The sequence below is a fragment of the Cyrtonyx montezumae genome, unplaced genomic scaffold (assembly GCF_038088225.1).
Source record: "Cyrtonyx montezumae isolate F1298 unplaced genomic scaffold, pur_monq_1.0 scaffold_3, whole genome shotgun sequence".
Lineage (NCBI taxonomy): Eukaryota > Metazoa > Chordata > Aves > Galliformes > Odontophoridae > Cyrtonyx > Cyrtonyx montezumae.
Genome location: NW_027072034.1, coordinates 154,778,348 through 154,803,209, shown reverse-complemented (window position 1 = coordinate 154,803,209; position 24,862 = coordinate 154,778,348). Strand labels below are relative to the sequence as shown.

Here is a 24,862-nt window from a genome sequence, read left to right as displayed (position 1 = left end):
GCCTCTGTCAGATCATCCACAGAAAGAAATAACATTTTTTAACAGCTCTTAAGGTGCTGACAGATGGGCTCTGGCCAACCCTGTTACAGCACACTGAGAAAATAGCTCCTTTCTGCTGGCCCTGTGCCCCAGTGAGGCATGGCTGTGCTGCACAGCGTTTGCAGGTGCACTGAGAATGGGGCTGGGGTTGAAGTGAAAGCACTGGGCTGTGAACTCCTGTAACTGTGGCACAAGCAAACCCTCCCCTCTGCGCATTAGACCTAAGTAGCGCTGGCTTAGGATGGTAAGGATGTCATCCTTCTGATGTTTGTGACCTCCGAACAAAAAGCATGTGATGAGAATGCACAAGCAATAAGAGTTAGGAGCTACAAAAATCCATTGCCTACCGCTTCTCGGAGACACAGTTTCTTCAGCTCTTCCAAGCGTTGGCGCAGCGTCTCTTCCAAGGCTTCTTGCCTGGATTTCAGCGCAGCCAGCATGTCTTTCTTGGCAGATTGAGAACTATCTGACTCTTGGGAACCTGTCAATAAACAATGACTTCACTATGGCAGCTGACAGCAGAACGCACATCTGGAATGATGCCTGTAATTGTACCAAAGCCTGGATGCGGTCTGTCCAGAAAGAAATCAGACTATGATACGAAGCAGGTGTTAGGTGTTTGTTTATGGCAAATTCTTAACGCTTAAACTAATGGTGAGGCTGGACAGTGGAATACACAAAGACATTCGTTATTCAGAAAAATCAAAGCAGCAGAGTTATTCCTGTAGTGATCTTAAGAAAAAAATAAATAAAATAACTCCCGTGAAAGTTCCCAACAGTGAATAACAGCACACTTTACAAAGCCCTGGAGAAGCAGTTCAGGGAAAGTAAGCCTAGGAGAAACCATTTAACAACACAGACGGCTTCTTTAAGGGCTGTAATTACTCTGGTAGTAAGCATTTAATTCAATCCACTTAGAGTCTGCTTTACAAAAACAAAAACAACAGAGTAATGGATTAAAATTACCTAGCTGGATTCCTGTAAAAAGCACACTTAGCTGTAAAACAAAACCAAACAACAATAACCCACAGGTCTTTCCAGGATCGTAGCTGCTTCCTGGGAAGAATTAGGTCAAAATATTTGAACTGGCTGTCCAAACAACTTGACTTTTCAGGTGGCAATTACCCAGCAACTACCACCAAAGTCCAGGCACACCTCTTGGTACAAATCCAGAATTAAGTCAGACTCCTGCTCAGGTGTCAGGACAGCATTCATAAATTCAGCCCTTTGGGGGAACTTATTAACGATTTTTCACTTGTTTGGGATGATGCATCAGTTTCTATCCAGCTCCTTGCATCTCAAAAGGGAAGTAACTTTGGTTGCATATATTTTTAAGTCCCCGAGTTGAGCTTTTAGGATTTGATTTTTTAGGAAGTGCTTAGCATTTACCCTCTTCAATGCATTTCTGGGCTTGGGCATGAGTTTATGATGAACTCATGAATTTGCCTGCATAAGATGAGTGCATCCTTTTGTTACAAACTAAGATACAAAGGTTATGGCCATACTGTGAGATGGAAGGCAATCTCTGGAAGGGGAAAATACCATCCCCACATGCTTTTCACTCATGCCACTGGCATTTGTTCAGCTATAACTGGTCTGAACTGACAGAGATACTGTGGTTTAGAGGCTCTTATTGCCTCGACAGATGTGTCTAGATTATCTAAGGTATCTGAGATGCCGTCCATGGAGTAGTGGATATGACACAAGATTCTGTGAGACCTAAACTCTTTTGAATTGGCAGTTGGATACTCTCCTCTAAACACAGGTGCACAAAACCCCTACATTTAGACAGCTGGATCATGACCAGCTCTTCAGGGACTTCTTGTGGAGGTAGGTTGGAGCCCGCAGAGAAAATGTTACTCAGCAATGACTTCAAGTCGCTGAAGCCACACTTTGGGTACCTGGTGTCCACCTGGGGTTGTTCCTCACCTCTTTAGACCATCAGCTCAGAGAAAGTGGGGGTGAAATACAAAAGCTCAGCTTCTGAGTGTACAGTGAAGATGTTCAGCAAAAGCTCGTTATAGATTTTGCTGCCATTCCACAGAGCTCTGGAAGGAAACTGGGAACAACTCTTTGTTTTGGCAGCAAACCAGATTGAAATTTGTGCTTTCAGCTTCGTCTTTCATTGCTAATATTCCAGCAGACTGTTAAAGCAAAACCAAAAGAGGTTCAGGGCAGCCCATGCCATGGAATAGCTCTGCAATGGCCTCGTGAGAGCAGAAAACCTCACAGATTTTTTCCACCACTATTTTCTGCAGTCTTCATACAGGATGACAGCTGGCACTTAATTGTGCAAAGTGCCACCTTCCATTTGTTACAACATTTATTGGGCTGTCCTGGAGTGGGAAAGGTGAAAAAAGGGTCACTGAGGGTTAGCCAGGTTGAGCATCATCAGGCAGAGAAGAACCCTTTTCACAGCAATGTGTCTGTTTAGTTGCTGTAGTCACTCTCATTCAGTATGGGTTTGTCTGCACCCACAGAGCAATAAAACTAAATTCTGTGAATACATCTGCACTGCAAGAACTTCAGAGGATCTTCTAGAGAAGCCCTGTATTTACACTGGCAGGGGAAGCCCTCTCTAGCGTTTAGTAATTCTTAACAGTAACCCTGGTGAGCAGTTCTAGCAAAGCTGAACTGCTTTATTTCTCCACTTAATTGCCAACGATCTGCTGAGTCCTGGTAAAGAGTACCTCACGATTCCAGCAGATGTTTCAACCCCACTTTTTTTTTTTTTCTTCTCTTTCCCCCCTCCCTTTTAGGATAATTTTAATGATCTGTGTTTTCCTTTCAACTGCTCTTCCCTTTTCCTTCCTCTCTCTGCTCCCTACCTCCACACCAGGCTCTGATTTATTTTTAAAAGCCATTCAGTTTTGCACTGCTGGTTGCCAGAGCAGCTACAAAGATGCTGAAACATTTAAAAACATGTGAATAGTCTAAGTGCTGCCCAGATGCCTGATTTGGGGAGTGCTGACAAGAAGGAAATGAACAACTTCTGGCTGAGCTGGTACGGACCCAAATCAAGCACAGCCAGTTCAAGGCACTTGCCCCAGCTGTGCTGACCCTGCCTGAGAACCACACAGCCTCAACCCTGACGTGGTCAGTGGCAATGCCCGCTAAATGCATATTTGGTCACCTTTCCTCCTGCAAAGGGTTTTGGAGAGATCTGGAAGTCAAAGAATCATGGAATCACTAAGGCTGAAAAAGACCACTGAGATCACCTAGTCCAACCAGCAACCCAACCCCACCATGCCCACTAACCCATGTCCCTCAGTGCCACATCTACACGTTTCTTGAACATCTCCAGGGATGGTGACTCCACCACCTCCCTCGGCAGCCTGTTTCAGCACCTCACCATTCTTTCTAAGAATATTTTTTTTCCTAATATCTAACCTGAACCTCCCAACTTAAGGCCTCTTGTCCTAACACTGTTACCTGGGAGAAGAGGCCAACCCCCATCTCGCGACAGAACTTCCTGAAGAGAAGGCTTGGGCTGAGGTTTCTGCCTGAGCCAGGTGAAGTGTTTTAGGTTGTATTATTAGATTTTTATGGATAACTACTCTGTTTATTTTCACAGGTGGAAACCAAATACCAACTTGATCAGTCAAGAAAACCATGGCAGAGTGAGATACTTGTAAAGACACACAGAACAGTGCTCTTCCTACCGCTAGGGTGCTCGCAGCTTCCATTAGAAGCTCTTCATTTATAAAAATGTATTAATCCAGCCTCAAGCAAGGCTGTGACCACAGAACCACTTCTAAACCCTGTGGTAACTGACCCCAAAATGTCAGAACAAATCAGAAGACCATAAAAACAATCAAAGAAATAATTAAAGACCAGCACAAACCAAACCAACCGAGCAGCTACTATCTTATATCAGCCTTATTAAATGTGATGCTCACTGAGTCACAGCTGCCCACTGCCTCCCAAAGGCACCATCAATGGAGAAAAATCAGCCCTAAAAACAACAGTCCTGCTGCAACAGAAACGGCTGACTGGGGGGGTTTCACAGGTTCATCTCCCACAGTTAGGAGTAGTTCCTAATGCAGTAAACTAGGGAAATATTGCTGAAATACGTAATTCCTCTGTACAACTTTTGAACCTTTCAGTGAATATTCCTGTTTAGCCTCCTTTCCGCTTGCTTGATAAAGATGTACTGAATTCTGCATTTTAATACCCTTCTGCTGACCCATTTATGTTTTAGAAGGGAAAGCCCTACCAGTGACCCACTGTTTGTCTCTGTGCCCTCCACCTATTGCATCAGGGTGGCATCAGTCTGCAGAAGGGTAAATGAGAACGATGGAAACAAGTGAGGAGGTCAGATGGCATGCTGAAGAACAGAAGGAGCTGAGGCTTGGTTCTGTTATCTGTAAGGGGAAAGGGTGGCCAAGCAGCAGCAAAGTAGGAGTATCCAGGCATCTCTTTCTTACTTTGGGAGTCTCCTTTTGCAACAAAACCACATCTAAATACAGCAGTCCCTTCACACTACATCCTGTTGGCTTCAGCTTGCTGGCATTTCATCCAGATCCCCGTGGCAGGCCGTCCCCTGAGCATGGACGGATGGTCCCCCACATCTGCTCCATGCCAGAGCCTAGGCTGACTCACCACACCAGGATGTCAGCGTGCAGCAGCCAGCAACCTCAGACAGTTACTCTCTCTCTGAGCTCTGCCAGACACATAGGATATCCTGTGCAGCGTGCAGGAGCCCAGCTGGCGCAGCTCTGCACAGGATGCACTCCTACATCCTGCAGGCAGCTTGTGGGCTGTGCTGGGGGCTGTGTGGGTGCTGGTTGTCCACTCATCAGCTTGGTACTCCTGGGAGATGGTCCTGCTGGATGGAGCAGTGGGGATTCAGTGCAATCTACACAATCAGTCCAGTTATGTCATTTGCAAAAGTAAAGAGGTCCCTGCACAGGAAACCTCTGCTGCTGCTGGAGGAGCATGGCTCAGGGGCCTCTATCACATCTTCAGAGCTAAAGCACCGATATTCCTCTGTGGCTTCTCCTCAACCCAATGAGAGGAAAGCAGGTAATGGCCTTAAGTTGTGTCAGGCAAGGTTCAGCTTGGGTATTATTAAATTTCTTCTCAGAAAGAGTGAGGAGGCACTGGAACAGTCTTCCCAGGGGGATAGCGGAGTCATTGTCTCTGGAGGTGTTCAAGAAATGTGCAGATGTGGCACTGAGTTACATGGTTAGTGGGCATGGTGGGAATGAGCTGATGGTTGGACGAGATGATCTTAGTGGTCATTTCCAACCTTACTGATTTTACGAGTCTTTCTACGAAAGAGGCAGTTTGGGGTTCAGGCCTACAGTAACCCAGTAACAACAGGACTCCTTGCTAGCTAGGAACACTGCAAAGCCCTTATGGCATGGACTGCTTCAAAGAAAAAAATCCATTGCCCGATTTCATCTCAACAATTATCTGCTGGTTTTGATCACGGTTCCTGCCAGTCTGAAAGTAGAGCTTTCATTCACGAGCAAATCTTGCCCAAAATACCCAGAGATGGCTCAGAAGATCCTTGAGCTAAATCCTGGCAGCCCTCTATTTTGGGCAGTCCCTTCAAAGCTGAAATAAACATAAAACTTAGAACTGTAGTGGATGCTGACTGAGACTGAGGGTCTGGGAAATACAGAGCTCAGGCTTTAGTCCTGAACTGCTGAGACCACAGGAAGTCACTGTTTGAGCAGAAGTCTCCACTTCCCCTCTGCTGCATCTTGCGACTGTAAGTGATGTGGGGCAGTGACTACAAAGCAGTGCAGAGCAAGATTTTGGCTAGTGAGTGTGACAGCTGTAAACGACAGATGTTATTTCCTTGCAGTCTTACTGCAAATCTAGGGGAGAAATGGCAGCTTTGGCATGCTCCTTGTGGCAGGGACAGCCCCTTTGCTGAGGAGGAGTAAGACGAAGAGAGGAACTGGCTGCAAGTAATTTCCAGGAAAAAAAAGGGCAGAGAACAGCAGCAAAGTGGAGGCAGGAACAGCAAACAGATTCAGCTCTGCCCTTGTGATTATAAGTCACTCAGAGTATTTATAGCATGGAAATCCACTGTGGCCACTCAATCATTTGCACTTATTCTCTCCAGCACACAGGCTGTACCACGATAAGCCATTATTGTTGTGACTGTGTGCCGATAATGTCGGCACAATGGGAGGAAACACAAGGGCTGGGATGGAGCCAGTGACTGTGTCCAGCAGGACAAGCAGTGAATGCCCCATCCCATCCAGTTGGGCAGGGCTGGGTCACTCTGCTGTCCAGGCTTGAGTGAAGGAGCTCTTGGAGCAGAAGGATCTGGGTCTCCAATACTCTGAGATCTGCCCTCCTATGGCAGATGTCTTCTCTCTACACTTTCCTACCTACAGGAGAGTGCTTCTATCTCCGAAAGGCACAAAGGATCTGCACACTCTGCAGGTCAGAAGAAATCACTTGTTTGGGCAGTGAACTCTGCATAGGTCTGGTTGGTACTGAAATTCTACTGAATCTGCAAAACCATTCTCAGCCAGAATGGGTTTGAGAGCAAAAAAAGGAAAAAATAAAAGTAAGGGTAGCTGGCCATTTGGGATTTCTGTCCGTGCAGCCCTGTCCAGGTGCTGACCTTACTGGAGCCTTTCTGGGCTTGATTTTCTGCTTTCTTTCACTTTGCTGCTTCAGTTTCCCAGAGTGAGAGCAGAAGCAGACCTCTATGTTTTGTTTTGTTTTGTTTTGTTTTGTTTTGTTTTCCAGGAAGGCTAAAAGTTAGTGTATGAACATGCAAACAGGATTACTACCAAGCAGCCTTCACAAATTTGGGAATGGTGCCTGCAAGGCTGAGATCCTGGAAAGACCTTAAGATCTTCCTTGGGGTGCTTAACATTACTTACTTTCCTCCAGGAAACCTGGAAAAAAAGCCAAACAAAGAGCTCCAAAAACCTGACACCAGGCCGGGCACTGCTCAGCTACTGCATCACTCCCTGAGTGATGGGAGGTACAGATGGTGGATTGTGTGCTGTGTCAGGAGGACCCAAGGAGCAGAAAGGCATCTCTGTTATAAGGCAAGGCAAGGAATTGCACAGCAGGCAGCTCCAGAGCTCAGGAGTCGTTGAGTGTTTTAACCCCTTGCTTGACATTTTCTAGGCAGGAGAGGGTGGCTTTTATAAGACATGAAGGATGTAAAGCTGATCTACTGCATCAAGGTGGGTTGTTTTAAAGCATATGCATTCTTAGGTGGACTCTTCCCTTGGCAAGCACCAGAAGGTTATTCTCTGCTGTTACAGATCTCATCACAACAGATTATGACAACCTGATGTAACACTTAGCAGAGGACATTTAATTGACTGGAACTGTTAATTATGTTGATACCAGCACCTTTGCCCTCCTAAAGAGCTTAGCACTTGAGTAGCTTCAAGCTTTTTGCAAACAATCAATCCTAGTGTGTTTAGCACTGTTCTATACACAGCTTTACCTGTTCATACCAACAGAAAAGTCTCAAAGAAATACAGACGAGTGCCTGACTCCCCTTCCCTGCTCCTTCTCTTTTGATGCTTCATCTCTCTCCCTTATCAACTTATCTCAATTTTCTTTCACTGATTATGTCCTCCTCATACAAGAAGGTGCTCTAAGGCACAAAAAGATATCTCTATGCTTGGGAAAAACTCTTTTGGGCCTGGGGCACTTGGTAAATTCCTGAAAGAGAGAGGCAAGAAAGGAGTGCACTCTGTGAAGAAGCCACCCTGCCTCGACAGTGCTGAGGGATGTCACCAATTCCCAGGCTCAGCTGGGTTCAGCTGGTTGACTGCTTCCCCACTGCGGATTGGGAACTGCTTCATGGACACATCTGCCTCAGGCAGCCAACAGCCTGAGATGCACTGGGTGCCACAGGGTGATTACAGTACAGACTATGAAGAGAGACCAGATCTCAGCTAGGAAATGAGTGGCTTCCCGTGGCCAAAGAGGAAACAAGCAGCTGTAATGAGAGATGGGGAGGCTGTGTCCTGTGCTGCATGCGGGGCAATATGCTGAGAGATGGACTTACACCTGGGCAGACAGGAGGACTAAAGGGAAGTGATTTCTACTTCTGCAGTGCAGCTTTTGGCAGCTCCCCCTTATGTTATGATCACAGCCCTTCCCACCATATTCTTTCATTTACAGGATGGAGGACCTACCTGATGACAGGAGACTCCCACTGCTGCCGCTGATAATTTTCCCTTTGCTCCCCATATTGGCCAACTTGGAGGTCTTGAGCGTTCCAGTTTCGGTCAGGTCAATTGCAATCTCACTCAGGCTTCTTGCAGCATGAATCTTCGACTGGACATGGACAGAAGAGTTAGTAATGGTCTAGCACTTCTTTAAAGCTCACAGAAGCAAAAAGTCGTTTCACTGTGGCAGGAAACAAGCCTCCACAGCAAACTAGGATTATTTTACAAGAATGGAATCAATCCAGAACTGTATTCAGGACTGCACTTTTTACATTCTTAAGTGGCTGTAATTCTAGCATCGTTTCCTGTTGTTTATTTGCTTTGCCATGGATATTTTTCTCTCTTAAAGAAACTATGTATAGATTCACTTTGTTACCAAATACAATAAGAAACCTTCAAAAATGCTACTGCATAAGCTCAAAGGCCAAAGACCACCTCTAGTATCTAAAAGAAGCCAGGAAAGGTTTTTCCAAATCTGCTAGGAGCTCTGGACCAACAAGATGGAGATGCAGCTTAAATGGGCTTTCATGAAAAGCTGAAAGAAAATATTGGCAGGAAAACATGTTCCAGTTGTAGTCCAGACTAACAAGCAGCACGCAATGCACCTGCAGTGAGAGAACTCTCCAAAGCATTATTATTACTCAAGTCAGAAAACAGCCAGCCCCAGCTCAATAACTGGCTGTGCCAGGATGAGGAGTCAGACCTCGTACACCACCACAGGTCAGCAGCAGAGGTGCACCCTGAGGAAAGGAAACCTGCATACTGTGTGAACCTAACTTAGAAGAGAAAAACTTGATCTCCTTAGATGTCATCCTTTTTCAGTTTGTTAAGGAAAAACTTGAGGCACGATGCCCTGAAAGCTCAGGTGAGATAACCCCAGAATTTCCCGTGTTGGAGCTGATTCCTGTTCATGCTGTTGTCAACATCTTAACACGATGCCTGCTTAACACAAACATGAGGATCAAGCACGCTGATCAAGGCTGCTGGGGAAGGCCCTTCAGTTACAGCCCTAGCACCCCTGAAAGGATGAACTCTACATATGATGGTGTTTTGGTGGCTGCAGTAATCTTCCAGACCTTTTTCTGAGCAGCACAGCATTTGGATCACCCTAAAACAGCAACTCAGAACAACAAGGACAAACATCAGAATGAGGCCCTAGTCCTGTATCTTAGTTCCAACCAGAGTCATTTCCAAGCACTTCAGAGTGAATCGTAAGGAAACATCCCATTAAACCATTGTGGAATAATGAAACCTTTTGCTCAGTAGGGTGCTGAAGGCCCAGACTAAGACTACCAGAAAATGCACCTCAGCAATGCCAGAAGAGACCCTCAGATCGACTCCTATGTAATGGACAGACTGTTACAGAGCCAATAAATCAAAAGCTGATCAACACCTATGTACCAGCACATGACCTGTTCCCACAGGAGATAACACGAGATGGACCCGCAGGGAAAATTTCCTTCCACAGGGTTTTCAGCATTCCTTCACATCTTCAGAAAAGAGAGATCATTCTAACAAGAACTGAAGGTGAACTGACGGCTGAATGCTCACCACTCTCAGCTTAGATACTGATTTGCTGAGGGGCTTTGGGAAAGACACTTTAGCTTAAGTTGCTAGCTATTCTCTGCCTCTGTTTGCACATCATTGAAATAATAATGGAAATAAAATGTCTCCCTGTTGCATACTGTGTTTCTGAGATTAATTTAAGACTGCAAACAAAGATAGCACTGGGAGAGCCTCGTTCTGAAACCACCCACAGAAGTATTATTATAATTTGATATTATTGGGTATTTATAGGCTCTGTTATTACCATTCAGAGATACCTGAATGCCTCACAAGCTTATTTCCACAACAACTCTAAGAGCAAAGTGTGTGTACCCACTCACTTGAGTGCAAAAGCAGAACTACCTGCCAATGAAACACAGCAGATCAGGCAACCAGCACTGACCATGTTAAACTAACGCTACAACTTTAATTTCCAGCAGCTCTACCCCAGACTCACTTCAGGGAGAAGGGTTTCTGTTTCTTTGATCTGAGGTTTCTGGTCAGAAGTGAGATGCAACAAGGTTTGTGTACATTCTTCTCCAAATGGCTCTCTAAGAGTGAGGTTGCTGCTTTTATCTGACAAGATTTCCTCCTGCTGAGTTTTGATAAGGAGCCTGAGCATGACCTGCTGTCTTGCTGCAACGCCAGATCTTTGGAGGCAACAAGCCTTCAGGCTGCTGCTGCCATCCTGATGATTTATTCCCTGCAGATACATATATGCTGTATAATCCTACGGCTATGTAGGGTTATGTATACTTTGTGTAACCCCAGGAATAGCCATAGCGGTCAAACCTAACCCATTATACTGAGTCTTTGCAGGGGATGTCTAGGAAGGGCTGGAAACCCCATGTCTGCACAGACAGATCCTGTCCTCCCACTCTGTGAGGCTGCAGTTTTCCTGTATTTGTAGAATGATTACAGTGGGAAGACTTCTAGTTTATTTCCACTCATATCCAGAGTGCAAATTAGAGCACGCTCTGGCCCTACCTGTTTGACCAGGCACTAACCAAAATGCTGAGTGAAGGCAACGAAGCTGGACGCTGTGCTCCTGGCTGGCACACCGAGCCAGCTGCTGCTGGAAGTATGCCCAAAATTGAACAAATTAAATAGCAGGGTAAGACCAAAGCCTGACAAACCTGGACAAAGGAAGACAAACCAAAAAACGGCAGATAGGGGAGCAACAGGGCAGTGTGGAAGAACCACAGAGGGTGCAGCCCAAAGCTGCTGAAGCTGGCAGGGAATGTTTTAGAGCCCTGCCTCTAAGTGGGGATGGAGCATCACCTGAAGGGAACTGGATGAACTTTCCATGCTGCTCAATCCCTGCTGCCTCTGCTGCCTCCAGCGATGCCAATCAGTGTCAGGTGGTCTTGTGCTTTGGACAGCCACTCATCAACAGCAGAATCAGACCAACAGCTCATTTCATACAGGCCACTGAGCAGCAGCTTGTGCAAAGCCTGGGCAAGACTGTACCAACAGCACAATAGTGGAAAGCTAGATTACATCCCATTAGCACTCCCTTGGGCCTTGCAGTCCCTCTAGGCAAAAAAAAAAAAAAGAAAAAAAAGTAAAGCACTTAGTGCAGACCTGCCAAGTCTCATTTGCACAAAGGAGACAAGCTCATTCATGAGTCTTCTCAAAGCATGGGGCCAAACTGATCCCCAGTACTGTTCTGACAGGGTCAGGGAGTGAAGGAAAATCCATCAGTGAAAAGCGAGAGTAGAGGGACACCAGGGATGAATTATCCCCCTCTTGCTTGGAGTGATGGGGTTTTGCTGCAGGTGTTTCAGCAGGATTTTCTGAAAGCCTGGGTCTATTTTCTGACAGTTCATTGAGCCAAAAGAGCCCCGTTCTTGGAGGAATGTGCTACTGGAAATTTCCATAAAAGGAGACTTCTCAAAGCTTCTGGGCCAAATGTTTGATTGACTCAGTGCAGTCAACAGAGAAAAGACATGGCTTAAAGTCCTGATACATTTGTCTACTGAAAAAAAGAAAGCTGAGAGGGGTTCTGCATGCTGACATGTTCACTCAGAAAGCTGGGGATCTCTACAGAGTCTGTGTTACATTTTGACTGAAGAGAGAGACAGACAGAGCCAGTGGGGAGTGAGATGCAGGGAGTGAGATGCTGGGAACGCCGTGAGTTGGCAGCAGTTCAATGCAGTGTGAAGCTGCAAAGAAAGTTAGGACCTCACTTCCTCAAGAAGGGGTCAAAATCCAGTGAAATGATTTTAGTTCATTTTACAATCAAGTGAATAAACTTTTCCAGTGGAGCTGTGCAGAAGACCCAAATCCAGCTGGTGCCCAGTTATAGGAGCGTAGATTTCAAGCTTGTTCCATCAAGTATGCCTTATCTCCTGCCATAGAACCTAACCACTGTAGTGAAGGCTCAGTTGAGATCAGTTCCAGCAGGCTTTTTCATCTCAGTTTGTTTTTACTCTTTTTTCTTTTGTCAAAACTATGTGAAATGCCAAGTTTGGACATAAAAGCAAGGAGTATCTAAGTTGTGCTTTGAAGCTGGGAATTCATCTGAAGTGCAGACTGAGATTTAAGGGGATGCAAACCCACGTGACCTGAAACTCAAATAAATGTTTGCTTGAGCCCCTGAGAGTTGAAACAAAGACATTTCACATTGCCTCACTCTAGCAAATGCTTTACTGGTTTTCAAAAGCAAAGCACACATGGATATAGTGTCCTGAAGTGACCAGAGAGATGAATTGAAACACATCACTTAAAATTGATGGATCTATCAATCTTGGCAGTGTCACGTCAAAGATGAGGACAACAGACTAAAACACCAGCTCCCTTAAGAAAAAGGGACAAAAATATTTGTGTGCCTTAACTTCAAAGCCTCAGCATGACCACTGGGATTATTGTGACAAAGCACTCTGACATAGCCTGGGACGTGACAGATTGACAAACGAGGGCTGGTAGGTGGTGCTGTCTGTAGGAGTGTGAGAGAGGGGAGATCAGATTGAAACACAATCTGCCAACAACAAAGGCAGTGACTGAAGGGAAGTCCTGGGCATTTAAAAGACCCAGTTCCTTACCAAAGAAATGGGAGGAGCAGGGAACTTCCTTTTGTTTATAGGTTTCTAGTGACCTAAATACCTTGCAGCTAGATCTGCCAACCCCATCTGGCTAAAAGTAAAAACATAAACTTCTGTTTGTTTGCAGAGTTGTTTCACTGAGCGCAACAGAGAGAGTGATGTTGCCTTGGTAGTGCTGAGTAGAAACAGGAGACAGAAAACTCTTATCTGCTATTGGGTGAGCTTGCAATTGTGTCCATGTTCATGGACAGGTACTTATCTGTGAAGTTTTACACCAGCATGCTCATATAAAGAGGGATATCTGCATGAGAATTCGCTCTTCTTTCTCAAAGCGATCTTAAAGTGATCAAAGCCATCTCCTGCTGCTCTGGGTATGCCTAAAATTACAGCTGACTGAAGGAATTAGGGGGAATACACACACTCCTTCAGTTTCAAGGTGGTTTCTTTTGTGTACTGAGCAGCCCTTTGTACAGCACCACAGCAAGACAGTAGCATGTAAGGCCAGGCTGTCAGCATCCTGCCCCCACATCTGCTGCGAGGTTCTACGAAGGAAGAGAAATAAATAACATCCTCTGTCCCTCATTTTTGGACAAGTACAATAGCAAAAGGCAAAGTGATTTCAAAGGCAGGTGTAGTCTGGAGCTACTTTTACCTAAATTACTGGAGTTCAGGAACTAGAGGACACGTGGAAATCATCCAGCCATGGACATAACCCTATCTGCCTGCAAACTTCGGCTTCTCTGATTTGGCCACAGTTCAGTACAGTTTTCCCCTCAAACTTCACAGACACGAATTCATTACAAATTCCTTCAGCCTGGCAAAAGTCAGCATGTATTTTGAGTTATTTTGCCTTGTTTTGACCTCAAGTGGAAATAGAGGGCAGTAGAGGAGCCACTTTGACCTTGCTGGGGCCACAAGGAGTGAGAACAACCCACCCATACAATACATGTATTTCCTCACTTCTAACATGCTTACCTTGCTTTGCTTTCTGTCCAGGTAGAACTGATGTTGACTAATGGCCATAGCCCAGATAGACTTTATCAGTGCTGGACAGGCATACCACGTATGCACAGCAATGCCACTATGCCCAAAAGTCCTCCTGGTCACAGATGCCCTAGAGAAGACAAAAGAATGAGCTGGAGTTACACAACAGTTTCTTTAGGTACATTCTGCCATAGAAAACAACCACAAACCTCACAGTGAAAGGTGCTGTCTCTACTGAATACACTCTTGCTCTAATGGGAAAAATGATTAGAGAACAGTGGTAGACTGCTACTCAAGTCAAGACAGCCTTTACTTTAAAGGTAAAAGTTAAAATACTCCAAAAGCCTAGCAGTAAAGATTATCCAGTTTATTCAGTTTGAACTGGAATCTTGTGTTCAGCTGAGCTGATGCTGGCCTGTCACTCTTCCCAGGGTGAATGCCACTAATGCCCAGCCAAATCTGGATGAATCCTGTGTGTCTCATCACGTGCTGAGACACCCGAGGCCAAATCCTCACACCTTCCAGCACATCTACCTTTGGATGATGGGTCTCAAATATTAGGACCCTGATGATAACTAAAGAGCACAGGATCAATGGCTGCTTTAGACAATGTGGAAGAAACTCTTTGAAAAAACCTTGATTTTCTCTCTTGTAAATGGAAGGAGTAGGACGTGCCATGTGGTATGAGAAGCTGTGAGGCACAGAGAGGGCTGCCCTGGAGAGAAGAATGCTACTCAGTGATCAGCTGAGAGAATATAAAAACAGGAAAAATAAGAGCTAAGTGTTTCCTCTTTGGGATTCCCAATTGTCCTCAAATAGTTACAAAAAATACAGGTTAGGTTTCCCCATGCTTTCACAGCTGTACAAAACTGCTTGATTATTCTTTCCTATCCCTCAACTCTTAACCTTGCCAGCACAGTCCTTGACACAGGCACGTTGCTGGATAAATACTGCACAAGCTCACAGCATCCTGGTCTGCTGAGCTCCTCCCAGTGAAGGGACACAACAGTGGCTGGAGAAAACCAAGCCCCAAGTAAATGAGGTTCTCCTCTCCAGTCTATAAGAGCCTCGTTGTGGAATATGATTATGAAATAAATGTGAGCACGGGGTTGGGTCGGAAACCACAGAATCACAGAACACCCCAAGTTGGAAGGGACCCACGAGGATCACCAAGCCCAACTCCTGGCTCCACACAGGAACATCCAAAAATCAGACCACAGAAATGTGATACTTTTGGTATGGTCTTTCCTTCAGGGACATACATTGTGAAAAGAGTCCAGTGCAAGAGACAGCCTGGGGAGCAGGGTGTGCTATGTGGGGGTGCCAGCAGGCCCTCTGTGCAATGCAGATGTGGAGTTGACAGTGCAGGACAGCCCAGGAGCAGCACTAGAAGTGGTTGACTCTTTTTTCCCAGTGCTCTGAAGCACTCAAGCCCACTAAAAAGCACTGGTTCCCCCCTGTACCTGCAATGCCCACCTCTTCTCTGGTGTGGCTATCCAAAACTGTAGGTGAAGGTGGAGGTAGAAAGAAGTTGGGACAGAGCAAAGAGTGAAAGAAAAATAAAATTGTGAAGAAATATGAACTGCTGGCCAGGATCTGCTTGGGAAATTGATGAGTTCTTGTGTCAGGGACTTTTCGGTGCTGCAGAATGTGTTATTGTATCAACTTGCAGAGCCAAAAATTGGAGTAAAATTTCTCTGAGCAAACAGCCACAGCCAACGCAAGCAAGGTCTTAGGCAATCGGGATCTCACATTTCAGTGTTACCCTCGGCTGAGCCCTTTCTATGCTACCCTGTGCCATGCAGACACAGTAGGAAACCTCATGCTATCGTTGAGTAATTGCTGTGAGAAAACTCTCTGTCGGTGCAGCAGGATGGAGGCTGACAGCTGTGGTGGTGAGGATGAGTGCAGGGCTGACTCAACCCCATTGCTGGACAGGGAATGAAGGGCAGTGCTGGGATGAGGTGCTCCTGGAGCTGAAGCTGGGCAGGGTTTCTGAACGCTCTGTGTTCACTTCAGGTACACAAATTGCTGCAGCATATTGGCATGTAAGGTTCTGAGGCATTCAGGCACCCAAACGTGGGCCGGAGCCTTAACTCTGGTGCCACCTCTTTCAGTCCAAACTGTTTCTTGGTTTTGAACTCTCAGAAGGATATTCTCCAAATCATTCATTTTCTCATCTTAAAAGCAGTGATTTTTGATGTGTGTGTGGTTTTTTTCTTCCTTTCTTTCTGAGATCTCTACGTGTTTTCTGTGCAATTTGTAGATCCTGTGATGAAGTCTGCAGATGTGCTCAGAGATGCTGAGTTGCCTTTCACAGCTGGCTTATGGGAGCCTATGAGAGATGGCTCATGGGTGCTTTTTCTGTGACTTTCCCCCACCCATGCCACATATGCTATGGAATTAACCCTGCTGATACAAAAACACACGACTGCCCTCCTTTATTATGGGATAAGGAGCTGAGACGAAGAGAGGCTAAGTAGTTTGCACAGGACAGGAAGCCACAGGCAGAGGCAGGGCTCAAAAACAAGCAACGTGCTGCCCAGCCTTGGCCACAATCATGGGGCTGTGCTTGCTCTCCCATGCCTGCGAGTGTGGCTTTGCTGACTCAGGCTCTGGTTTGGCTACATGGAGAGGAATGCAGAGAGAGCACTGTGGTGGCTATTCCTCTGCCTCCATACATCAAACAGGAGTCTGTTCCCCTTGGTGAGGAGACTGACTACAACCCGAGCCCTGCTCGCAGCACACCGTTGCAAAGCAGCTGGCTGTAGAAAGTCAGAGCAACAGTTGGATGTGAAAGGTGAAACTCTGCCTACAAAAATTGATTGTGAGAAAGGCAGACAGCAGTCGATAGCGGACAAAGCTTTGTCCTCCTGGTGTTGGTTCAGGGAAAAGCATTGTGGATTAAAAAGCAGCAGCTCTCCAGCATCATTAATTCCTATCATCCAAATAAACACAAATGACACACGGTTGGAAACAGAAGTTCCTCTGCGTGGTCACAGTTTATGCATGACACAGAGCAGCAAATATAACGACTTGAACATCGCAGGGCTGACTGCTCTCCCTTGGAATTGCTGCTCACAGGAAGTGGCCAGCTCAGCGTTCAGGGGCTCCTTGCTGCTCACAGCCCACACTCCTGATGCCTTGCTGCTGATGGACTCTGGTGGGGGAAGGAGCACACCACCCCCAGCTCCCACTGCTGGAAGGTCCTAGAATATTCTCGGTGTTGGGAATTCAGTTTGCTAGATTTCATGCAACTATTTACGTGCTTAATATTAAGCAGATGCTTCAAGGCTCTGCTGACCCGGAGCTGCAGCCTGGTCTGAGTGGTTCTCTGCAGTTTTTGCTTTAAGATAACATACCTAAGGTATGGACACAGGTGCCGTTATATTGGTGTGCCCACGTTCACAGCGGGTTAAATACATACAGAAACTGCATGCAAAATTTTCCTAACAAAAGCACAGATATTATTATACAGATAGGCACAGGGAACAGGTGAAACAGGATCACAGACGAGCAATCAGCAAAACACGCCGCAACCAGCAGCACATCAAATCAGACTGGGAAGAGAGTTTCAGTTAATCCGAGCCATGTTTAATCTCAAAGCAGAACGTTGATTTTAGTGACAAAAACTTATGGAGGAATATGCACGCTGGTCACTATCTGCAGTAACCATCCACTAACAGAAATGCAGGAGCACAGACTGCAGGCACTGGGCGCAGCACAGTCACTTCAACACGCTCTCTCTCAGTTTAGGTCTCCAAAATAACACCAAAAAAAAAAGGGTCCCGTGCCAAAAAGACTGATGGGCTTGCATCCAGTCTGCCCGTAAACCTCTGGTACGGTGCCATTTCTTTCCGCTGAACTCCTGAATATTTATTTACAAGAAAACGTGCGAGTACAAAATCTGGCGCCCATCTCCGGGGGAACACGACAGCTCGCTCCCATAAAGCGGGACCACAAAGCAGCCGAGGATAAAGGACTGCTGGGCGCCGGGGGGGGAACACAATGGGAACGTACCCACCCGAGACAGAGGGAGCATTCCCCGGCTCGCTGCCTTGCCGAAGGGCTCCAGCCTATGGGTGCTTTGGCTAGAAAGCGCAGCGAGTGCCGGACCACAGCGGGTGTTCCCGTGAACGCCCGGCTCCGCACGGCACGGCACGGCACGGCACGGCACGGCACGGTTCTCACCTGCGCGGATCGTGCACCTCCACCGAGAACTTCTTCTCGCGGAAATAGAGGTTCTCCAGCTGCCTCCATTGGAAGATCTGTCGGGAGAAGGAGGGGGTGAAGCTCCTCCGCACTCAGCCCTGCCCGCTCCGGGTCTGCCCCGCTCCGCCCCGCTCCGCTCCGCCCCGCCCGGCTCAGCGCGGCCCCGCTCCCACAGCGACGGAGCGAACCGGTATAGGGTGGGGGGGAGGATGGATCCCCCCCTGCGTTGTCAGCTTGCCCGGCACGCTTTCACTTTTACGGGCTGTCTACAGAGTTACAGGAAAGCGGGGATTCCGCCGCTTTCTTCTGCTTCCGAGGGTGCGCGACTGAGCCCTCGGGCTTTTGCAGCGCCGGAGATGTGCGAGGAGGGCAAGGGCACTCTGCGCTCCTCCCTGCTTTTACCCCGGCTTGCACTGGCAATCGGAAGCAAAGCGGTGTGAGCTTATCTCGGGTGCTGACAGCACCCGTGTTGGCGGTGCCTGGGGGTTGAGTAGGGCTGCAGCGTGCCAGCGGCGCTCCGAAGCACTGAAATCAGCAAGTCGTGTTATTCCTGCCTCCCTGTAGGGATCCTGCTGTTAGCAGGGGCTCGGACTTGATCCTCGGAAGTCCCCTCCAATCCCTACGATGCTGCGATTCCGCGGTTCTGTTCTGCACACGCGTCTCGAAGCACCGCGCAGCCAAAATGTTACCGCTGAAGGGGAACCAGAGGCACGAAGTGAGGCACCGAGTGCTCACACAGGGCTCTACGATGCCCTCGCTGCTGAGTAAGCGAGGGCAGGTCTCAGGGACTCATCCTGCCCTCTGAGTGTACAGCTCCCGGGCAAGGACGCCTCAGAGGCCGCGTCTCGGTGCCCTTACCCACACCTCTTGCAGGAGTCCTTGCCACGCAGCAGCCCCAGGAGGGACGGAGGACAGCGTTGAAGCGGCAGTAGCACCGCTGTGGGCAGCTCCTCCCACCTCCACATCCTTGCAAAGAACCGAGCCCACATCCAAACCCCGGCTTCCAGGCTCTCCGTCCACCCGCGGGCATCCCCGCATCGCCTCTCGCTCGGGGCTGGGAGCAGAGCCAGCAGAGCTCTCCCTGATTTATGCTCCTACTACAAGCAGCTGCTGGTGAGTTCCTGTCCGACCCCCAAGGAAGGAGCTGACTCCTGCCGCGCTGAGATAAGCTGCTTGCCAGTGTCAGCACTCCGGAGATGATAGGTAAACAGGAGGTGTGATTTGATGTGCACTGATTAAGCCACTAGTGGAGGTGAAATCTAGAAAATAAAGCAAGCTGTGGTGGGGACACAAACATTTTCCCCTTGCTAATAATATTCCAGGGCACTGGGATTGCAAATAGTCATGTTGGTAAAAGTTTCCAATCAAAAGTTTTCTTCTGTTTTTTTTTTTGTTGGTTTTTTTTTTCCTATTGTTGTTGCCTTTTTGCAGCTGGATGGAAGGATGGGGGGCTGTGATCATCCGTGTCCATTTAGGGCACTCAGTGCTCCAGGGCTGTCCCCGGGGTCTGAGTGCAGGGGAGGAGGAGGCCAAGAGGGATGGGCAGATGGAAGGGCTGGATTTTGAACTCTCCAGAGAGAACTGATTTATTCCTTGCATAGAAAAATGAATCACCGCATAAAAGCCGTAATCACAAAATAGAACACGGAAATACCCATTATTTTACCCACTGAGAGACGACAGGCTTGGGGTGAAAGGGTTAAGCTGGGAACTGCTATCTGAATGCAGAGTCTGTCTCCCCTACAGGCTCTCAGTGCTGCTTCAGCAGAGCTTCAAAGGCAAGGAAAGGAAGTTTGGGGCCTAAACTCCCACTGACAGCAACAGGGGTCAAGCATCAGACTGCCACGTGGGCCAAAAACATCCCTCCATGCTTCCAGATGCCCGTCTGTCCATGGGGATGGTAACTCAGTGTGTGCAGAGAACTGTCTGGGAAGTGCTCAGACATGTGGAACACATAAGCATCTAAAAAGCAGCAGCTCACACCCTTTGGAAAACGTCCCTCTGTCCCTGTGTCCCCTGTTGTCATTTTGGCATGAACTAGGAATTTGAAACCCCTTTTTCTAAGCCGTTGGCAGCTGTTCTGCTTGGGGAGTTCGTGCAATTAGCAACTCAGGTAGATGAGATGCCTGTGCAACCCATTCTCTTCTGTCTGGGGCTGTCCCCTACGTACTAGTGCTGCCCTATTCTGTCCTCTCTGCTAACGAAGCTCACAGTGCTCAGCTCATTAAGTGCAGCTACGTTTCCCTCCCATGATTAATTCCAACTGTCCAAACACAGCGGCTCTGGAGGAGCTTTCAGCCAGCCAAGTGCAGGCGCCAAGTGCTATTTCTCGTGCCCCAGGGTGCCCTGTGTGGCCCTGGCTGCTGCCCCAGGAGGGGCTGAATGTGGATGTGACTTTACAGCTTGAGTTTGGGTCTTTTTTTCATAGCACTGCTCTCCAGGACGTACGTGTGTGGTTTTTTTTACCATTGCCATAACTCTCCCTTTGCTGCCCTAATATTACCCTGCAGCCTCCCACTCATTTTGCCCATATTGATCTGAGAGGTCTCCCCCTCCTACACATAGGGAATACAGTCTGCAAAACTGTGAATACCCACAAGAAAGTATCTGCTTTCTTACTAGCTCATGGCAACCTCTCATGAGAAACAATGCCTTATTTCTCTCTTCAGCCAGACCCCCTAATGTAAGCAAGCTGTTCCGTTCACCAGTTGCCTGGCTTACGTATGGTTTCAAATTGATGTTGTTAATTCAGTGACAGATGCACAAGGTGCCATTAGTGCGTCTTAAATGGAAGCATAATTTTTACCCATCAAGATCCTTTTACTACACTGGTGCTTACAACCTTCACTGGGGAATAAGAGCCACAGCAGTGAGCTGGTCAGAATTTGAGCACTGTCTCGTGGACATGCAGCTACAACAGAAACATGCAGGTTTTGGAGTGCCACTTTTGGGGTTAGCTTCAGCCACAGCATCCAAGTTCGTGGCAGATTTGTTTTTTCCTACGCTGAGGCTGAGTTTGATTTTGTGTGGGAGTTGTATTGTTGAGATGGACAACCACATTTCTGTGCTTGGATCTGTCTTAGGGGTGACTTAATGTTGAGATGGACAACCACAGTTCTGTCCTTCACTTGACCAAAGGTACTTCACAGCAGGGAGAGGGACAGCACGTCCCCAAACACACTGGAAATGAGGCTTAGGAGAAAGTCATTCAGTAATACGAGCACAGTTCCCCTACCCTTTAGAAGCTCCTCTCACTTGGAGCCTGAAGACAAGGGGACAATTAGTGGTGCTTGTGGCAGAGTGAACTTCTGTGATGTGGTGCTTTGTCCACTGGGATCTCTTCTGAGGTCGGCAGCCTGTTTTGGATCATGCAGCTTTCAGATGGGAACAATTTTTGCTAGTTGCCATCATTACAAGCTGCACATGAGATCATTCAACCTTCAATAGATGCTTAAGGAAGTCCCTCCCCAAGATTGGCTTCAGAGCGCAGCTGCACACTCATGCATGCACATGAATGGGGAAAGGACTGCTGAAGGAGAAGAAAAGCATTACCCTTATTTCCTTCTCCTCTGAGTCAGGGAGACTGCACTGTGAGCTCTGATTCATCGTGCCAATAAAGCCGGAACCAGAGCTATCACTTGCATTTGCAAGACTGCTTACCAAGCTGCTGACATGCAAGGGGAAACCTGGGAAACAATTGTTCCCTGTCAGACTATGCACACTGTTTCAGATGTTTGGAGTGGGTGGGGGGTTACAATGCAGAAAGCAGTGCCAGAAATGGCTTTTTTTTGCAAAGCTGGCAGCTTAGAAAAGGAGCCAGGGGAGGGATCTGAGTGGTGTACGATGCACCATGGAGAATTCAGGTGCAAGCTACAGGAATTTTGTCTTTGGAAACCCCTTCCAAGAGGCAGGCAAGCTCGCCAGGCACCAGATGTTTATGACTATTTACAAAGAACTGCAGTCAAAGCCCTTCATACGTGAGCTTCTTTTGTGAGCACACTTCTGGTTTGCTAGCTGCTCCCTAATTAAGCTGAGCCTGGAGAGGAGGAGGCCCAGGGATCTGCATCCGTTTCAGCCATATGAGTCTGAAGAAGTTTTTTACCTATTTTATTGGCTGTGGGGCTGGTGCAGTGGAGTTTGAACACAGCAGGAGGTAGGGTCAGTGTGTGAGCATTTGTGGAATGCCAGAGGCTCCTGATAAAGATGAGAGCATTTTTTTTGAATGAGCATAGGGGAGCATTTCTGGCTTGGTCACTCATGCGTGGGTGACCAGTTCACTGGTATGTAGGGAGCTCAGGTAATCTGTGCTAGGCACTGGGCTGTGCTCAGGAAGCCTTCTTTGCACACTCAGAAGAGGGACCATCCATGCATTTGGAACTCCTGGCAGTAATGAAGCTGTTGCTGGCTCCTGTGTCACCCTGTACCTCTTGGTAGGAACAGAACAGAGACAGCTGCTGAAGGGCAGCAAAGGTGCTTGATGCCCACTAATCATCACATCATAGAATCATGGAATGGCTTGGGTTGGAAGAAACCAAAAGGGTTATCTAGATCCAACCCCCCTGCCATGAGCAGGGTTGCCAGCTACCAGCTCAGGCTTCCCAGGGCTTCACCCAACCTGGCTTTGCACATCTCCAGGGATGAGGCACCTACAGCTTCTCTGGGCAGCTGTGGCAGTGCCTCACTACCCTCTGAGTTAAAAAATTCTTCCTAACATCTAACTGAAATCTTCTCTTTAAGTTTTAAACCATTGTCCTTCATCGTGTCACTATCAGACCATGTAATAAGTCCGTCCTCCTCCTGCTTGTAAGTTTCTTCAAGGACTGGAAGGTTACACTGAGAACCAGATGTAACTGCCCGAGTATGTGGTGTCTTTTTCCTTTTTCTGTGTGCATGTTTTGCCCTGAAGCACCTGAGATTAAGCAGAAGTAGAGGGGTGTTACTCAGCAATGCACATGCTCTTGGTAGTTTTAGATATCAAGCCTGGTAGTTGTTTCAGATCAGTTCATCTGCAGAAGTCTATGGAGGATCTACCTGCTGTTTTTCTGTTGTCTTTGGTGACTTAAAGGGTAGTTACTAAGGAAATGGAGCCAGATGTTTCTCAGAGGTGCTTAGTGGCAAGAAAAGAGGCAACAGGCAGAGGCTGCAGCAACAGAAACTCTAACTGGATATATGAAGAAAAAAACAAAACACGGTCGGTACTGTAGGGCTGTGAGTAGCTTAACCTAACTTTGAAGCTGGCCCAACTCTGAGCAGTAGGCTGAGCTCTTTGTCCTATATTTTTCTTGGATTCTAAGCATCTAATAAATGACCAGCTGCTGTTGGTCTTCATGGCAGCTCCCAGCCCTTCCAGTTTCACAGCTTCTTGAATGATTAATTCCTTGTTAAATGATACTACGTAGAAGGAACAATCATCCCTCTAAATGCATGCATTACCACCCTAGCACCTAGATGACTGGGTACTCTGAGAGACATCTAGGAAAGGCAGGGAAATAATGTGACATATTTTCTAATGGCCCAAATGCAACCCCTTTACTTATCTATGTTATGGGCAAGAGCCAGCCCTGGGTGACATCCTGGTCATAAAACTGGCATTGAACAGTAAAACCAAACAATGGCAGTATGTTCACACAACTTGTATGAGTGCAGCTACAAACTCCCAAGTCTTTTGTTGTTCAGTTTAAAGATGAAACAAGCACAACAACAAAAAATCCCTCTGTGGATAGTTGATTTCCTCCTCTGATCAAACCAGCTACCAAAATTCTAGGAGCTGAGTTATGCAGGAGGTCAGGGTGGAGGTTATAAGCAGTCTCTTTCTGGCTTTAAACTCTACAAAAATCACAGCTCTAGTAAAGTCAATGGCAGTTTTGTCCTAGTTATTTCAGCGGGGCTATGGTTTCCATGCATGGGTTTGTGTTCTGCCTCGAGCCAACCCTGCTCACATCAATCATATCTCTGTCAAACTAGTTAGTTAGAATGAATGAAGAAGGATTTGATCCAGGCAGCACCAACTCAGCTCAAACAAACAAGATCTTGTTTCAGGGACAGATTTACCAAGAGATTTCCATGGGATGTCACCTGTGAATTAGCCTGACCCTCTGCTGCGGGTGCCCCAGAGGTCTCGTGAGATGAGGATGCTGCTGTACTGTAACTTAGCCCTCTATCCTGCCATGCCTTCCATGCATTCCTGTATTTCAATTAGTTTGGGGCAATTTTTTTTCTTTTTACTTCCTAGAACAGAAAAAAAACATAGGTGGTTTCCTGTGTGATTTGATGTGGGAAAAAAACTCCACCAATGATCTTCCCAGCGGCTTGTTGTCCTCCCTTTCCCCATGGAATGAGAGAGTGGCTTGGCTAAGCAGGACTTTCAGTGGTCTGTCAGCAACCCCAGCTCACTATCTAATTACTTCCCCTGAGGCTGCAGGACTCTTTTTGTGCCAGACAGACAGTGTCTAGTTCAGTTTGAGATCATTTTTGCTGTGTGTTGTTCTCATGGGACTATGCCCCACCAACAAACATTTCTAGCTTGACCAAACAGAAATTACATCTATATCTGTATAATCACCACTCTGCATTTATTTCCATTATGAAGAGACAATTCTCTATTAAATTTCAAAGTGCTTTACTGGCTCAGAGAGACAGCAAAGCATCAGCTCACAGAGGGAAGAGCTGTCATTTGGACAAAACATTATTTGTCTACATAATGTAACTCAATATTTGTGTCTATAACAACTGTGTACAGACTGGGAAACCAGACTTCAGGTTTATATACATGACTGAATCCATCTTCAGTGCACATGTATTTGTCAAATACTGTTAGGTATTGCACTGCTGTCAACATTCTGGGTGCCTGTAAAATTCGATATCACTATA

At 47.0% G+C, this 24,862-nt stretch overlaps 1 protein-coding gene across 3 annotated transcripts in view; it reads right to left on the bottom strand.

Moving 5' to 3' along the window:
• The window catches only part of FRMD4A (FERM domain containing 4A), a 200,396-nt gene that overhangs the window by 15,155 nt on the left and 160,379 nt on the right, over nt 1-24,862 (bottom strand). For all 3 annotated transcript variants that reach the window (XM_065743729.1, XM_065743730.1, XM_065743731.1), the window contains 4 exons: nt 17,972-18,048; nt 13,772-13,910; nt 8,175-8,316; nt 387-520 (listed from right to left, as the gene is read on the bottom strand). In XM_065743729.1, coding sequence (XP_065599801.1) covers nt 387-520; nt 8,175-8,316; nt 13,772-13,910; nt 17,972-18,048 — 492 coding nt within the window. The remainder of the gene's footprint in view (nt 1-386; nt 521-8,174; nt 8,317-13,771; nt 13,911-17,971; nt 18,049-24,862) is intronic.